Genomic DNA, 16,813 nt, shown 5'->3' on the forward strand with positions numbered 1-16,813 from the left:
CTTTGCTTCTGTAGAAAGTCCCGGCTCTGTTCGCCCAGCAGCCCCTGAATCCGGCCCAGTCCAGAGTTCTGACAGCGGAGCAGACGAGTTCTTCTTCTCCAATCTCAGAATCCTCCCACCTGGAGGCCGAGGTCAGTGTCGTCTTCGATCAGTGTGGCGCCCGTTGACCTGACCGTAAAAATCCGATGATACGGAACAACCGGATCAGAACCACGTCTGAGTGGTTTTAGTGCCCTCGTGTTTCACTCACTGTGGTCAGGCTGGTTTTTGTGCTTCTGGAACATCTCCCGGGGGAGGAGAAGGTGTTGTAGGCAGAGTTTATTCAGTAGAAACAGGAAGGTTCCACAGATAGACCCCTGTGGCTCCTCGTATCCGATGGTGGGAACCGTGTTGGAATGTGTTCTTTGAATGTGTGATCCGCCAGAGAGATCAGACGGAGGGCCGGATCGGGATCGCTCACCTGGGAGAAGACGTCCTAAAGCGGTCTGGAGCGGCACTGCTGACGGTGGAGAGACCTGAACAGAGGTCACCTGATGCGCCCCAGGTGAGGAGCACCAATGGATGTTTCCAGGTAATAACCAGGCTCGGAGAGCCAGAGGGAAGATAAAGGGATTAGAAAGGGGAACGGAAGCCCAGAGGTTCTGGTCATGTGACCAACAATTATTAACAAATCCGCACCGCTGAGAGGCCACAACAAGCTCCTGGTTCCACGTCACGTCAGGAGAGCTGAGAGAGTTTAAAGTTCATCACAACGAAAGTGGAAATGGAGACTGGCGCCAGGATCACGGCGAGCTGGTGGACTTTGGCTCTCCAACGCTTTTATGGGAACGCTGAAGGGACCTGCGGTTCTGTTCTTCTCATGAAGCAGCTTGTGCTTCTGGTATCTGGGTTTAAAGAGCAGCTCGCAGCTCTGGGGCCGTCCTGGAGGTGGTCTCAGCTGGCAGGAACCAGGACTCTGCCCGAGAGTTCCTCGTTAACCTTGGTACTTTGGCAATAGAAATCATGTTAAAAAGGAGCCAAATAACAAAAATAATAGTAAAAATAAACCGCCCGTCTTCAGAAGAACGGTCAGTTTTGGCCGCTGTTCCAGAAACAACCAGGAGACTTTCCAGCGGTCCAACTGGTTTAGCCTGTCGAGAACGAGTCTGGAACCAGTTGGTGTGAGGGCTCAGGCTGGGGAGGGGGAGGAACATCTGGATCTCAGCAGGATCTCAGCTGACCTTTAGTGTCAGAGACACAGGTTGAAGCTCCTGGGTGAAGATGTTTCCATGTCAACAGCTTTAGTTTGGTGGCTCTTCTCCAGAGGAACCATCAGAGGAACCATCAGGGGGTTCTGTCCTCGTAGGAAACGTGCTCAGAAGTTTGTTCCGCTGCAGGTCATGTGATGTTTTCCACCTCTGTACCGACTCATTCTCTCGTTCTTGTCTGTTGCCGTCAGGAGCCCGAGGTCCAGGTTGGTCAGACAGGTGAACACGCACAGGTGAGTCACACGTGGGGAAATCTTTGGTTCCTGGGGGATTTTTCCTGATCCGTCTGCTGCTCTTCAGGGCGCCGAGCAGCTCGCTGAAGCCACTGAGGCAGGTGCATCAGAGGCTTCCTCAGAACCATCGGGTCCGGTCAGAACCCAGCCTGAGTCCCACAGCATGGTAAAAACAGACTCCGCCGAAAAGCTCTCCAAACCCACCTCAGGAGCCCAGCAGAGATGCGTGATCTCCTAGATCTAGTCTAGAACTTCATTACACTTCCAGCTTCTTGTGGAGCTCCAAAGCTCCCCTAGAAGCCTTCCTTGATTCTGCAGCTCCTCCAACGACCCGTTTGAATAGATCCATGAACTAGTCCTCTCCTCCACCCCCCCTGGAACCTAAATCACAGGAACTCATGTCAGATGAGATCCAGCCTGATGGCTCCTCCACAAGAAAGCCTCGATTCCTTAAGTCTCCTCTAGTCCACCCAAGATCTTCCTTTTGAAGCCACCACAGAGTTCCAGACTCTGAATCAGTGGGTCTATTTAGATCTTCTATTTAAACTGGATTCCAGAGATCCTTCCCTTGAAAAAAGCAGGTAACCAAATCCAGAAGCTCCTAACCAAAGTCCCACAGAGGTCTGCGCCTGAAGAGGGCGACTCTAGAAAACCCACTTCTAGAGAGTCTCGAAGCTCCGCTGGACACGTCTGCTTCAGTCGTGGTCCTCTGTCTTCTGGAGTTGATCTGGAATTCTAAAAGGAGCAGAACTTCTTCTAGAAGCTAACGTTCCACCTCCTAATCTCTTCTACACTGTTCTAGATTAGTTCCTCTTGTTGGTTCAACTCTGTAACTTTATGGTTTTCTTCTTCCCGAAAAGAACTTGTGTTTCTCCTACCAAACTAAACCTCTTGCCCCCCCCCCCTCTGAGAACTTTACACTACCTGTGATGTTGTAGCAGCAGATTCTGGTTCTGGTTCCTCCAGAACCGGATCTCAGTGCATTTACATGGCTTAGTCCCAGAGCTTTGGTCCAGCTCTCCAGGGATGTTCTGTTTCGATCTCCAGATGAGACGTTCATCCTCTCCGGCTGTTTGGTCTGCAGCCGCTGATCCACTGACGTGTGGTCGTCACGGCGACGGCATGTTGGCTGGAACAGGCTGGAATAAGCTTGACCGTAACTTGCATGAACTGTTCAGTGACCCGTTTTCTAACGGAATCCTGCCAGGTGGAATCTTCGTTGTCAGATGTTTCCGAACCAGCTTCTGGCTCGTTTGTGTAGGATGTGATGTGGGTCGACCCGGGAGCTAATTAACCTCGTTAAAATGGTAAATCGGCCATGGAAATGCACTGGTTTAACATTAACAACGCCGATGTCGGCAGGTGAAAACTGGAGCGGCCGGTTCTCACCTGGCAGCAGCGGACCGGAGCTTCTCGGCATGAGCTGCTCTTGTACTTTGTTCCTCTTTATTTTTGTTTTTCTTTCTGTCTAAACCAGCACGTAATCTGAATAAATCCAGTGATCCACTCCTCCGTCTCCGTGTCTGTGTCAGAATCACACCCACTGATCACGCATGACACCAGAACACACGCACATCTAATCCTCTAACGTTGGACTTCGGTTGCACAGATTAACGGACTGACTCCGACGTTGGTGGTTGCTCGAGAAACTCAAACCTGCTCGTGCTCTTTAACTTCAGGGTCTCTTTCCTCATTTGAATTTTTTTTCTTTTATAGTTCCAGATTCACATCCAGTTCAGGGAATTTGTAGTTTTTGTAGTTTAGTGATGAATCAGTAGATCTGAACCCAGTTTCTAAACTCCAGCTGTGTTAAAATGATTAAAATTGCTGCTGTGGGTGAATCTGGGCTGGAGTTTGAAACATTTTCTTTAAATTCTGCATTTGACACTTTTGTGAGAAAGAAATTCAAAGAATTTCACTCGATCTCTGGAATCAAACCGAAGCCGTTTGGTCCTTTCAGGAGATCCGGAAACACTCCGGAGATCCTAAATAAAACAAAGGAAAAGTTGCTCCAACCGGATTAGGGTTTCTACACCGTTAATGAGCTTTGGTTCCTCCCACCGGCTGGTTTGTTGACTGGGCGTTCACATCCTGGTCGGGCTGATTCAAACCAGATCATCTTTTATGGATCCACAATGAAAACAAAGCAGATCAAATGTAGGTAAAACCAACATCTGGAAATTAAACATGGAGGACATTTTCTCAACTGTTTAAACTTTGCTCGAAATTGTGGCCTAAAAACGGTTCTTGTTAGTTTTGGGGTCCTCCTCCTCCACAGGTAAACGCAGGTGTGTTTGCGTTACTGTTCGGACTAAACCGCTCGAGTTCGGCTCGTCTCGACTACGTCCGCCGAACCGTCTCCCTCCGCCGCTGAAGGAAGTAAATAGTCCCACGTCAGGTGGGCGGAGCGGTCAAATAGAGAAAGGGAAACGGGCTCGTAGCTCTGCCACCTGTTCAGGTGGAGTCGATGTTTTAAAAAAAGTGAAACTTGAGCTCGTCTGTCGTCCTCGTCGTCCTCCCGCTCTGGACCGCAGCGCCTCCCCTCAGCGGCTCTGTTGTGTTTATGTCCAGAACCAGAACCCGCGGTCCGGCAGCGGACGGCGCGTCCTGCATGAGTTCCGGGAGCAGCTCGTTCAGCTCGAGCAGCGGCTGCTGGAAGCCCAGAGCTACCTGACAGGAAGCGGAACCGCCGCCATGCAGCGGGACGCCATAGAGAGCCGTCTGCTCACCTGCCAGGTAAGCCCCGCCCACGCAGACAGGTGTTTGTCATCAGCAGTGACACGGGGACTGGCGGGGGGGGTTCAGCTCGTTTGACGCGTAATAATCTTTGTCAGGTTTTAGATGAAAAAGAAAATGTTGCCGCGATCCAGAAACAGGAAGCAGTTTTTCACGTGCCTGGAGTTCAAGTCTTGATGGTCAAACGGGCCAAAATCAAACAGAAACCAATTAATCAATCAATAGTGTGAGACCCTTCAAGACGTCTTGTCTCACAGTGATGATCTCATCTCCTGTAACTGCTGCTCTGCAGGAGATCTTCCTGGAGATCGAGCAGAAGGTGGCGGAGCTGTCGGCACTCGGCCCAGCCGCTGACCCGCAGCACCTTGACCACCCGCAGCACCTTGACCACCCGCAGCTGGACGGACTGGGAGCTGTGGGATCCCAGCAGGAAGTGGTGGAGCTGCTGTCCTCCAAACTGGAGCTCCTGAAGGCCGAGCTGGTCGGCGTCCAGCAGCAGCTGCAGCAGCGGCGCAGCGAGGAGAGAGGCGCGGCGCTGGAGCAGGCCAGTGATGTCACTTCCTGTCAAACACAACAGCGACGGGAAGGAAACGTGGACGGTACCTGGGGTCGTGCACAGAGGCCCGAACCTCAGCTGGAGCGCCCCCTGGAGTCCAGGCTGAAGCGCAGCAGCAGCTTTCAGGAGATTTTCTCATCGCCAAGAAACAAACTGCTGAGACAGAGCAGCCTGCAGCAGCAGAAGGTGGTAGCATGTTGCTGCTTCCTGTTGCCGCTTCATGTTGCTGCTTCATGTTGCTGCTTCCTGTTGCTGCTTCATGTTGCCTCTTCATGTTGCCTCCTCATGTTGCTGCTTCATGTTGCTGCTTCCTGTTGCCTCTTCATGTTGCTCCCTCATGTTGCTGCTTCATGTTGCTGCTTCATGTTGTCTCTTAACGTTGCTGCTTCACGTTGTCTCTTTTACCTGTAATTGTTTTGCTGATCTCGTATTTGATCAGTCTTTATGGTTGTCCACCAGGGGGTGCTGTTCCCCTGCCCAACAGCACGCATGTAGCTGTATTTAGAACCCCCCCCCCCCAAAACAGGAAACCGGCCGGCTTTATCGCCGATGTGTGCGTTTGTTTGCGCAGGAGCTGGAGCAGCAGCTGAGCGAGCAGCGAGGACTGACCCAGGCCATCGCACTGCAGGGCAGCCGGGCTCGACCCCATGACCCGCCGCCGGGGGAGCGGGGCCAGGCGTCGCCATGGTAACCACAGGTTTTAAAACCTTAACAGTTGTCTTAAAAACAGTAGGCTTGAACGCGCTGTCGCACCTGTTCTCCGGTAGCCCCGCCCTTCCCCGTGACCAGGACTCGTGGTCGGACCTTCGCCGCCGTTTCCTCCTGTTGGAGGAAAACTGGCTGCTGTCTCCGTCTGAGGTGACGCATCGTCTCCGTCCTCAATTTCTAGACCAGCAGGAGTAAAAAATAAATAAAGAATCATTTTGATTATCACCTCCTCGGAGCAGGAGGAGCCCTGTTGTGGCGGCGGCGTTACGGGGCCCCCTGCTGGGCGCCCTGCTGGGCTCCCGTAAATGCGTTACCCTGACGACGCTCTCTCTCTGAAGGTGACAGACTCATTTACGGGCGATGGAGCAGCGAAACAGAAACAGAGTGGGAGCGAAACGCAGACCGTGAAGGAGCTGCAGGCGCTCACCAGAGCGCTGAGGGCGCTCGGCCCGGCGGAGACCGCGGTTAGTCACATGACTTCCTGTGATCGGCTCGTATATCGTATAGCTGCCCCCCCCCCCCCACACACACACACACACACACACACACCAGCAGCAGCTTTGAGTCCCCGAGAAAATAAATACGACGGTTTTAGAGTCGAAGATGAAACAGAAAAATCAGTTGTTTCATTGAAATTAAATCTGCGGAGAAAAGGAGAGAAGAAGAAACCGGGTCTGTGGGTCCGCAGGACTCGGGTTTGTTCCAGGTCCTGCACAGGACGCCGTCGTGTCTGAGCGCCATCAGGGACGTGCTGAGGTGGACGGCCGGGGGGACGGAGGACGAGGACGGACGCCGTCGGCGCCTGCTGCAGGTGAGGGTGCCGGCGGGTCCGGGTTCATTCCAGAACCATCGACCCGCTCTCGGCTGTTTTTAAATCTTCGTTTTTCAGACTCTGACCTCAGAGCTGGACGCCCTCGGCGCGGCGCTGACCTGCCAGAGGTCAAAGTTCAGCGGAGGTCAAAGCTCCTGTGTGCCGCAGTGTTTGGACGATGCGTTCAGGGTCCTGTCCGTGATTCGAGCTTCCCTGACCTTCCGAGAGAAGCGGCTCGGCGACCTGAAACAGGAGAACATCCAACAGGTGAGAACTTGGTTACCGTGGATACGAGCTGAGTGCCCCCCCCCCCCCCCCCTCGATGGCTTATTGATGAGCAAATATGATGATGTCACAAAGGATCCGGTTTAATCGACTAATCGATGTGTAAATATCAGATCAATGTAACTGATCAATGTTCCAGCAGACCGCCCAGGTGAGCTCAGGTGACCTGTCCACCTCCTCCATCCATCAGGTGTCACAGGTGGGTCTAAACTTTTGGCGACTGAAGTGGCGCCTTTACGGCACGACTTTTGCTGGACGTCTTTTCCGACTGTTCAGGGGGAGCCGGACCAACCTCTGGCTGGTGTGTGCTGCCATGGCAACCAGGAGAACAGCGGCGTGGAGCTACAGCATCATCACGAGCAGCTCGTCCACAGCCTGGAGGAGCTGCTCGCTCTGGGGCGTGACCGCCTGGACGCGGGTCCCGAGGTGGAGCTCCGCGACAGGGCTGGTCTGAGGCAGCAGCACGCCGGTCACATGGTCAGAGCGGCTACGGCTAACTGCTGCGCGGCTCCACGTCAGAACGCTAAAATCATCTTTAAAATATTTCTGCTCAGAAGTTCCTCCAGTTCCTGGACCGTCACTTTAGGACCCTGCAGTACCTGAGCCAGAGCGCCCCCCAGAGGTGGGAGGGGGGGCTGCAGGAGGAGGTTGCTCGGCTGCGCCGCCGCGGGTTAGCAAAGGCGACTACGATGCAGGAAATACTGCGGGTACGAAATAAAACAATAAAAACTGGAAGTCAACTTGAAGCATAGCTTAACGTTCAGTGAAACCGATGATTCTGTTTTCCAAAATTAACCCCGACAGCTAGAAAAATGTATTAATAATATATATTATTCTGATTACACGATGCTACAATATGTTAGCCTAATATCTTACAGCCTGTTAGCACGTCAGACTCTTCTGAAATGATGACCCCCTCTCTCAGGTGTGGTCGCAGTGGGAGGAGGACAGCGCCTGGGCAGACTCCCTGCTGAGACCCCTCCAAACTTCATTTCCCAGAATGCAGGAGGGGGCTTCTGAGGAGCAGATATCAGAGAAGCTCTCAGTCTACAAGGTAAGAGCCCAGGCAGCTCATCAGGGCGCCGCCGCCGGCGTTTCCTCCGCGCTCGGCAGCCGGCGCCGGTCCAAACCCAATTGGATGATTAGGTGGGAGTAAATGAGATGTTTTCTGTGGGAGAACATGATGTTCTAGAAGTTGTGAGCAGAGAGCTCCAGCGTTATTGTGGTTCGTTCTGCCTCTTTATTCGGGGACTGCAAATTTAGCAAACGACGCTAACGGAACCAGTCCGACCTATTTACTTTGAGGCTAATGCTAAAGCTCATGCTAATATGCTAACATAGGCATAATTATTCTATCTCAGATTATTGAAATTAGCTTCCTCACATACGTCTGCATGAGTGAGCGGGCAGCGTTAGCATTTTCTGTCTCGGCTGTTTCCGACAGGGAATCCGTGAGGTTCTGGAGAACAACGAGGCCCAGTTCGGTCGCGTGCTGGAGGCGGGGCTCTGGCTGCAGAAGGCGGGCTGTAAAGGAGTGGGCGTGTCCACCGCCAACTTAGTTGCTCGTTGGAAAACCTTGTTTGGGGAGTCGGAGCAGGAGCACTCGAGATTAGAGAAGAGGTGGAAGCTGAGATGCAGGTGAGCGGAAGAAAGCTGAGATCTTATCGTCGTGCCCTGAGCTCTGTTCACCTGGAGGTTGGACCCACCTGTGAACAGGTTTCTTCATGACTTTGATGCCCTGGTTGAGTGGATGGGCGGGGCCAGGCGGGTGATTGACACATTGGACCAGCTGTCCAGGCTGGAGGAGGTGGACGCTGACCTGAGCCAGAGACACTTCGTCCAGGCTGTGGTGAGATGGATGTGATGCTGGAGAGCTCTACCAGCCTCCAGGAGGGCAGGTTTTACCTCATGGTTCTGGTTCTTCTCTTCAGGAGCTGACCAAAGACTTGGAGTCCAGATCTGGGCTGAAGGCGGCGGTGGTCGGCGCTGGAGCTCAGATGCTTCAACTGAGAGGAGATGATGAAGGAGATGAGACTCCAGACCCGGCTCAGAGCTGCCTCCAAGCCCAGCTCACACAGGTGGAACTGGACTGGTCCGGTCTGCTGGCTGATGTTCCTGCGGTCCAAACAGCCCTGCAGGAGGTGAGACCCCCCCCCCCCATTACTGGGTTCCAGCTCAGCTGGTTTCATCCTGGACATTTTTGTCTCCTCAGCGGTGGCTGAAGATGGTGGGCCAGCAGGGGGCGCTGCAGGTCCTGCAGACCTGGGTGGACTCGGCTGAAACCCGACTGGAGGAACTTCTGAGTCGGACCCGATCCAGCACGACAGAGCTGAGTCAGCAGCTGAAAGACTGCAGAGTAAAAAAACACCTGAAGTGACTTCAGAACCCAGAACTGTTCCAGGGAGTTAATTCATCCGTCTGGTGCCGCTCAGGATCTTCGGACCGAGATGGTTTCCCATCAGGCCACCCTGGACTCTGTGGACCAGCCTTCACACGGGTGCAGTACCGAGCATGACCACCGGCGGCGCTGTGAGCAGAACCAGTTTGCGGAGGAGCAGGGCGGTTTGAGCCGGAGATGGTTCCGTCTGCAGGCGAGGCTCCAGTGTCGGGTCAGAACATTCAACCTTTACTTTCTCTGACTGTTTTCATCGCCGTGGAAACAGTTTTTATTGGGGAAATGCTAATGAAGCTAAGCTAGCTGGTGTTTGAGAGAACCGTGAGAACCTTCAGGTGACTCGCAGGTTCAGGAGGCGCAGCAGGAGCTGAGGAGCAGAGCGGAGCAGGAGGTCCGACTGCAGCGGATCAGCCGGTGGGCCGCCGATCAGAACCGCTGGGTCCTCGCGGCCAGGACGCCCAGCAGCAGGGCGGAGTTACGGCGGAGCAGAGCCGCCTGCCAGGTCAGAGGTCACGACAGGTCACGACACACACACATTGTAGGTCAGGGTCAAAGGAAACCCTGTGTGTGTGTGTGTGTGTGTGTGTGTGTGTGTGTGGTGTGTGTGTGTGGTGTGTGTGTGTGTGTCAGGCCCTGCAGCTGGAGGTCCGGCAGCAGCTTGCTCTCCTCCAGGAGTTCTCTGGCGAAGACCAGATGTGCTCCCGTCTCTTCAGTCAGACCCAGATGTTGATCCAGACGTGCGAAGGTCTCGGCTCACAGGTCGGCACATCTGTCGCACGTTCTGCTTTGATCTTCTGCCAGTCAGGTTTACATGTACTTGTGAGGACAGCAGTGATGCGTTTTAGATGCGTTTTAAAGTTCTGATGCTAAACTCGACCCGAACTGGCCCTGAAGGCCGCTGCTGATTGGACGTTTCTGTCTCGCGTGCAGGCGGCGTCCGCTGACCAGGAGCTGGCGGCGGCGCAGCAGCTGTGGGAACATCTGGAGGAGGAGCTGAGTCAGCTGGCGATGAAGACGAGCAGCACCTGTCAGAGCCTTCGTCTTCATCAGCCTCAGATCTGCCTGCAGGCCCACACAGATGTTCACCAGCAGCTGCAGGTTGGACCTGACGCCACCCGCCGGCGGCTCGTGGCGAGTCATGTGACCCGGCCCCGCCCACTCTGAAAGTCTCTCTTCTGTGCAGCTTCTTCAGGAGGCGACATCATCGTCTTCCTCAGAGTGGCGTCGGCTGATTGAGGCGGTCTCCGCCCTCAGCGGCGTCGTCAGTCCCGCCGCCGCCGCCCTCCTCGCCGAGCGGGCGGAGCGAGAGCGAGACAGGTGCGTCCCGGGCGCGACGGCGTCTTCGGTCGGCTGACGGATCGGCTGACGGATCGGTCGCTCACTCTCCGTGGTCCCGCAGGTGGAGCGCGCTCCGCTCGGAGCTGCAGAGGCAGCTGCAGAAGAGTGGGCGCCTCCTGCAGGTCTGGGAGGGTCACTGCGGCCGGGCGGCGGCGCTGACCCGCAGGCTGCAGACGCTGCGACGTGACGCCGCGGCGATGCTGGGCGGGGCGCCGGCTGAAGGAGACGTGGAGCAAACGGCCGAGAGGATCAGACGGGTGGAGGTGAGGAAGCGTCTGATGATCCAAAGGTTCTGGTGGAGCTGCAACATTCAAACTCTCCCTCAGAACCTGCTGCAGACGGCCGACGTCCTGCAGGCCGACCTGCAGGGGGCGCTGGAGGCCTCCCGCAGCCTCACCGACCTGCTGGAACCTCCAGCCGCCTGTCTGGTCCAATCAGAACTGCGTCTGTTGTCACGTGACATCCAGGAGACCATCTGGAACCTGAGGGAGAGGTTGGGTCAGCTGCAGGTACGGAGGGATGAGGGGATGAGTGGATGAGGGGATGAGGGGATGAGGGTGAGTGGAGTATTGATGACTTTTTTTCACGTGTTAATCTCAGTTTTTATTAATTTCAGAAACTTTTCTTTCAAACCAAATATTTGATTAATAAAATATTTGGTTTCTTACACATTTGAGGCTGTGAGTGACGCTTAAACTCACACTGACCTACAAATTAGACAGCTGTGTGTGTGTGTGTGTGTGTGTGTGTGTGCGTGTGTGTGTGCGTGTGTGTGTGTGCGTGTGTGGTGTGTGTGTGTGTGTGTGGTGCGTGTGCGTGTGTGTGCGTGTGGTGCGTGTGTGTGCGTGTGTGGTGTGTGTGTGTGCGTGTGCGTGTGTGTGTGCGTGCGTGCGTGTGTGGTGTGTGTGTGTGTGTGGTGTGTGTGTGTGTGTGTGTGTGTGCGTGTGTGTGCGTGCGTGTGTGTGTGTGTGTGTGTGTGTGTGTAGGAGGAGCTGCAGCGGCTCCAGGAGCTCTCGGCTCTTCTGGCCTCTCTGGAGGAGGATCTGCGTCTGTGGCAGCAGCGTCTGGAGGTTCAGGCTGATCAGGTCGGTCACGTTTAAACGTTTTATTCCGGCCGCCGACGTCGCGTCTCTGAGTGGTTTAGTTTACCTGTTTACAAGTTTACCTGTGTACGAGTTTACCTGTTTACAAGTTTACCTGTGTACAAGTTTACCTGTGTACAAGTTTACCTGTGTACAAGTTTACCTGTGTACAAGTTTACTCCGTTTCTGAGATTTCTTCAAAAGTTTGTTTTTACTTGAGATCATTTCTTTAAAGTGAATCAGTAGAATCTTATAAACTGTTTAAAACTCTTCATTTCTCAGTCCTATTTTGATTCTTATTCTCGTCATTGTTAAAACTGGGTCTCACCTGGTTTAAGCAGCTGGGCTCTGATTGGCTGCTCTCATTTGCCGGCAGGGTGGCTCCGCCCCCTCCAGACTCCTAAACGTCTCCATCTGTCCACAGTCTGACCTCCTGCAGCCCTGCGGTCGCTCTGCTGACCTGGATGTGTTGAACGAGCTGAGCCGCGGCGTGACGCCAGACCACGCTACAGCACGCCGCCTGCAGCTCCTCGACCGCCGCTGGGCCGCCGCCGCCGCCCGCGCTGAGGAGACCTGCAGGTCAGAACACATAACATTAGTCTAAGATTAGAAGGAGCTAAAATAATCTAGTCTCATGTCACATGCATAACTGTGACATGAGACGGTTGCATAAAGGTTATTTCAGTTACACGTGCGGGCCAACGGGGGGCGCTGTTTCCCCATTTTCCCACCCTGAAGTTGTTCTGAGCCCCAATAAATCTCCTGAGATCCGAGTTGGATCCATGTATCACTGTCGCATCCACGTTCGCCTGCCATGACGACCACGTTCATCTCATTTCTCACTGGGAACGCCGGCGTTCCGGGTGGGCAGCGAGCTGCAGACGGAGGCGCTGAGGCGGCAGAGCTTCGAGCAGAAGTGCCAGAGCTGGATGTCGTTCCTGCAGCGGACGGAGGACGACCTCGCCGTCGACGTCGCTGCCTCCTACGCCGGCCTCAGACGGCAGCTCTGCACGCACAAGGTGACACGCGTCCCGACGCGCGGCTAAAGGCGGCCGCGGCTAGGCTAACGGCGGCGTGCTGTTTCAGAGGTTCCAGACGGAGCTCTCCATCGGACACCAGATCCTCCATTCGGTCCTGGCGGACGCCCTCCAGCTGCTGCAGCGCGGCGAGGTGGACGACAGGTAACCGGGGCTCCGCCCGCGTCTGCACGCCACGGGCGTTAGCTTGGGCTGACTGTAGCTCCGGGGGGGGGGGTGTCTGCAGGAGCGGCTTCATCCTGAAGCTGGCCCACCTGCGGGAGCACTGGCAGGGGGCGGTGCAGCGGGCCGACCAGCGGCGCCTCCTGGTGGAGGGGCTGGTGAAGCACTGGCACGCCTACAGACGCAGCCTGAAGAAGCTGCAGCGGTTCTTGGCGGACACCAGGAGGCTCCTCCCCTCGGCCGGGCCGGCCCGCTGCGGCGTGCAGCAGCTCCGGCGGAGCCTCCAGGACCTGCAGGTCAGAACCGGAACCGGAGAAATCCGGTTCCAGTCATTTATTTAGGAGGGTTTCGGGAATCAGCGGAAGGTTGACGAGATTAACACACGGTTTCTGTCCCGTTTGAGCTTTGATTAAATCCAGCAGGTGATTGAACAGCAGAAACTGAGCGTGAAGATTTGTGTGGCAGAACTTTAGCAGAAGTTCTGGCAGAATTCTGACGATAAAAGTGAATTCAGAATTTTGCTGAACTTGGAATCAGTAAATCTCCTTGGATCCTCTCAGCGCGCCGAGCTGCAGTTCCAGCGTCATCAGGCTGGTTTCGTCCACACTCTGGACCTGGGCCGGCAGCTCTTCGCCATGGCCGACCAGGAGACCCAGGAGCAGCTGCAGGTGGACCTCGGGACCCTGCAGGAGGACTGGGACAAGCTCCAGAACCTGCTGGGCCGGAGGACAGAACTGACCCAGACCATCATCGAGGTGAGGGAACATCTGCTGCAGTAGTAGTCCTGGACCAGGATCAGGGCCCAGGGCCCGGGGAACCGGTCCTGGACCAGGGTCCGGGGAACCGGTCCTGGACCAGGATAAGGGCCCAGGGCCCGGGGAACCGGTCCTGGACCAGGGTCCGGTCCTATTTAATTGTATTTATTCATAAATAAATCTCTGAGGTTTCTACATTAAAATCTTGATGATCAAAATTATTTTTTTCTTTTTTTATTTGTTGCTGAACAAATTTAATTGATGTGAAATTTAAAAAACAAACCCAACAATAAACATTTGTCTCAGTTCTGACCCTATAAAGTTCCCTCTGATCACGTTAAAATCAAACAGGACGTTTGTCCTCCGCCGACTCGCCCGTTTCTTTTTCTAGTTAATCCAATCGGCTAATCAATGCTAACGGCAGCTGATTGGCTCGTCTGGCAGCCAATCAGCTGCGACGTGTGTCCTCAAATGTGTTCTGGTTCGTGTCTCCGCCTCAGAAGTGGCGGCGCTGCGAGGACGGGCTGACGGACAGCATGACGAGGCTGAAGGACCTGAAGACCAGACTCAACCGGTCCGTCCCAGAGAGCGACGACGAGCTGCAGGGCGCCGAGAAGTCCAACCAGGTACCGACGGACGCCGCTTCGGCGTGCAGGTTTAACAGTCAGAAACGACCTGGGGAGGCGGAGTCAGGGAGCCTTATGGTGAAGAAAGTTTTTTAAATATCGTCAGAGGAGTAAAGATTGTTTACATTTACGACGTTTCCAAGATCAAAACATTCAGACTGAGTGTGACAGGAAGTGACACGTGAAGGTTTGTTTCTCATCCTCCGTGACCCGTCACAGCCTTGATCCCCCTCCCCCGCCCTCCATTAGCCCCGCCCTCAGCCCCGCCCCCAGCCCTTAATCCTCTGTGGGCGGAGAGAGAGAGGAGAGAGGGGCCGACATTAGGGCGCAGCAGGCAGCAGAGGAAGGTCGTCTCCGTCGCCGTGGTGACCACTGCTGTGTTATGGTATGCAGGAGAACGAGGACTCGCTGGAGGACTGGGCGCAGAGCCTGACAGAACTCAGTGCCATGAAGACGGACCTGTCGCAGTACATCATCGCCGACGACGTCCTGCTGCTGCAGGAGCAGGTGGAGCACCTCCACTGCCAGTGGGAGGAGCTTTGTCTGAAGGTGAGCCGTCAGCCAATCACAGCCCGCCGTCCTGATCTGTGACTTTAACAACCTGGTGGTTTGAGTCTGTAGAACATTTCTGGTCTCTCTGAGCTAAAGCTTGAGTTCTGTGGGCAACAACTGAACGAATGTCCACCAGGAACCTAGAGGAACTGCTCATGTTCACCAGGGACCGTGGGGGGGGGGGGGGGGGGGGGGGGTTGTGGTTCCGTGATGTCCGAACGTCTTCAGCTGAAGCTTCACCTCTGTCCCAGGTGTCTCTGCGTAAACAGGAGATCGCAGACCGCCTCAACGCCTGGATCATCTTCCATGAGAAGAACAAGGAGCTGTGTGACTGGCTGACGCAGATGGAGAACAAGGTGGTGCTCAGCTCGGACCTGAACATCGAGGAGATGGTGGAGAAGCTCAAGAAGGTAAAAACCTCTCCCACGTTTCCCTTTCAACCACTGCAAAGGAGCTCTGTCACAGGAACCTTCTGGTTGTGTCGACCGTCTGATGTTTGTGGAACTGTCTCTGGTTCTGGTCGTGTTTGAGGTCACTGGAGGTTCCTGGGTGATGGAGTTCAGATCTCAAAGAGCTGAATGAGTTCCTAACTGCTCTCCTGCTAGAGGCACAAGGCATTGTGGGAGTTGAGAAGTTTCTCTGAAGAGACTGAACAGTTGTGTGTCTTCATGAGAAGATCTGCTCTGGTTCTGCAGCCTTCAGGGTTTCACCAGTGTGTTTTTCTTGCTGGTTCCTGCTGATGCCCTGGTTGTCTCCAGGACTGCATGGAGGAGATCAACCTGTTCAGTGAGAACAAGACCCACCTGAAGCAGCTGGGAGAGCAGCTCATCACAGCCAGCAACAGGACCAAAGAGACGGAGGTCAACGCCAAGCTGAAGGACGTGAGCGACCGCTGGCAGCACCTGTTCGACCACATCGAGACCAGGTGAGGACCAGAGCACTGACCTGGGGTCAGCTGGCCGAGAACTTCAGAAGCTTCTCTAATTTAGCCCGAATGACTCTGTGTTCTGGTGGCATTGTTCAGCTTTAGAGCTGGGTCCCTGGTTCTCTGGGTCCCTGGTTCTCTGGGTGCCTGGTTCCCTGGCTCTCTGGGTCCCTGGTTCCTCTGGGTCCCTGGTTCTCTGGGTCCCTGGTTCCTCTGGGTTCTCTGGGTCCCTGGTTCTCTGGGTCCCTGGCTCTCTGGGTTCTCTGGGTCCCTGGCTCTCTGGCTTTCTGGGTTCTCTGGGTCCCTGGCTCTCTGGGTTCTCTGGGTCCCTGGCTCTCTGGGTTCTCTGGGTCCCTGGCTCTCTGGGTCCCTGGCTCTCTGGGTCCCTGGCTCTCTGGGTCCCTGGTTCCCTGGCTCTCTGGGTCCCTGGTCCTTATGTGTTTTATGCAGCAGGTTTTCTCTGACAGCTGTGATTCTGCTGCAGCTGCAGATTAGAGCAGAAAAGCTTCCAGCCTGCAGAGATTCTTATTAATCCAGCAAAGCCGAAATGGAGCAGAGAAAATGTCTGTTTATCAGTGCCGTCCTGCGCTGTGATTGGCTGCGGGCAGAGTCCTGCGCTGTGATTGGCTGCGGGCAGAGTCCTGCGCTGTGATTGGCTACGGGCAGAGTCCTGCGCTGTGATTGGCTACGGGCAGAGTCCTGCGCTGTGATTGGCTGCGGGCAGAGTCCTGCGCTGTGATTGGCTGCGGGCAGAGTCCTGCGCTGTGATTGGCTATAAACAAGACTTTATTCAGGAGTTGACCTGCCCCTGGTGGCTGGTTCCTGGGTAGATGGGGAACGACAGGTTGATGTTTGAGTCTGTCCTCCATCAATAATCATGTTGTTGTTCATCAAAGGTTCTGTCAGATTATTGATCACTGATTGTTTTTCCATCGTTGTTGTCGATCAGGACACCAGTTCTCAGTAATGAGCTCTTCCAAGGGGTTAAACCCGACCTGGGGGGGGCTGACTTAGAGCCGCCATATGGTGCCTGGATGGAGCTTCTACCTATGGTTCAGGAGTTGTTTCCAGTAGCCATGGCAACAGCTACAGTCATGTGACTTTGTACTTAACTGAGAACCTACCTGATCCTGTGTGTGGGCTCGGTCTGAGGAGGTCACTGACCCGAGCAGTGGTCCCGGGTGCTGGGACAGAGACGCCCCCCCACAGCATCAACAGTAGCAGCGCGTCGCCCGTGTAGAGGGAGCGTGACACACAATAGTGGATTAACCCCCCCCCCCCCCAACCCGCCCCAGTGACTGACCAGCGTAACGAGGTTAAGCCTGTTAATGAGCTGCCGGCTGATGGAATGTTTGTCTGTTACAG

At 54.9% G+C, this 16,813-nt stretch overlaps 1 protein-coding gene across 1 annotated transcript in view; it reads left to right on the forward strand.

The window, feature by feature from the left end:
• The window catches only part of syne2b (spectrin repeat containing, nuclear envelope 2b), a 65,874-nt gene that overhangs the window by 39,245 nt on the left and 9,816 nt on the right, over nucleotides 1-16,813 (forward strand). The window contains 36 exon segments of the mRNA XM_057011577.1: nucleotides 15-131; nucleotides 425-571; nucleotides 1,439-1,480; nucleotides 1,548-1,646; nucleotides 4,052-4,216; nucleotides 4,509-4,958; nucleotides 5,344-5,459; nucleotides 5,540-5,630; nucleotides 5,819-5,944; nucleotides 6,169-6,291; nucleotides 6,370-6,558; nucleotides 6,716-6,775; nucleotides 6,853-7,053; nucleotides 7,131-7,283; nucleotides 7,502-7,630; nucleotides 8,021-8,214; nucleotides 8,293-8,425; nucleotides 8,508-8,717; nucleotides 8,789-8,932; nucleotides 9,009-9,185; nucleotides 9,318-9,473; nucleotides 9,602-9,790; nucleotides 9,902-10,069; nucleotides 10,155-10,288; nucleotides 10,371-10,572; nucleotides 10,636-10,818; nucleotides 11,296-11,394; nucleotides 11,816-11,970; nucleotides 12,263-12,410; nucleotides 12,478-12,572; nucleotides 12,655-12,886; nucleotides 13,151-13,345; nucleotides 13,846-13,971; nucleotides 14,365-14,520; nucleotides 14,775-14,933; nucleotides 15,282-15,448. Coding sequence (XP_056867557.1) covers nucleotides 15-131; nucleotides 425-571; nucleotides 1,439-1,480; nucleotides 1,548-1,646; nucleotides 4,052-4,216; nucleotides 4,509-4,958; nucleotides 5,344-5,459; nucleotides 5,540-5,630; nucleotides 5,819-5,944; nucleotides 6,169-6,291; nucleotides 6,370-6,558; nucleotides 6,716-6,775; nucleotides 6,853-7,053; nucleotides 7,131-7,283; nucleotides 7,502-7,630; nucleotides 8,021-8,214; nucleotides 8,293-8,425; nucleotides 8,508-8,717; nucleotides 8,789-8,932; nucleotides 9,009-9,185; nucleotides 9,318-9,473; nucleotides 9,602-9,790; nucleotides 9,902-10,069; nucleotides 10,155-10,288; nucleotides 10,371-10,572; nucleotides 10,636-10,818; nucleotides 11,296-11,394; nucleotides 11,816-11,970; nucleotides 12,263-12,410; nucleotides 12,478-12,572; nucleotides 12,655-12,886; nucleotides 13,151-13,345; nucleotides 13,846-13,971; nucleotides 14,365-14,520; nucleotides 14,775-14,933; nucleotides 15,282-15,448 — 5,630 coding nt within the window.

The sequence above is a fragment of the Takifugu flavidus genome, chromosome 16 (assembly GCF_003711565.1).
Source record: "Takifugu flavidus isolate HTHZ2018 chromosome 16, ASM371156v2, whole genome shotgun sequence".
In the NCBI taxonomy this organism is placed as follows: domain Eukaryota; kingdom Metazoa; phylum Chordata; class Actinopteri; order Tetraodontiformes; family Tetraodontidae; genus Takifugu; species Takifugu flavidus.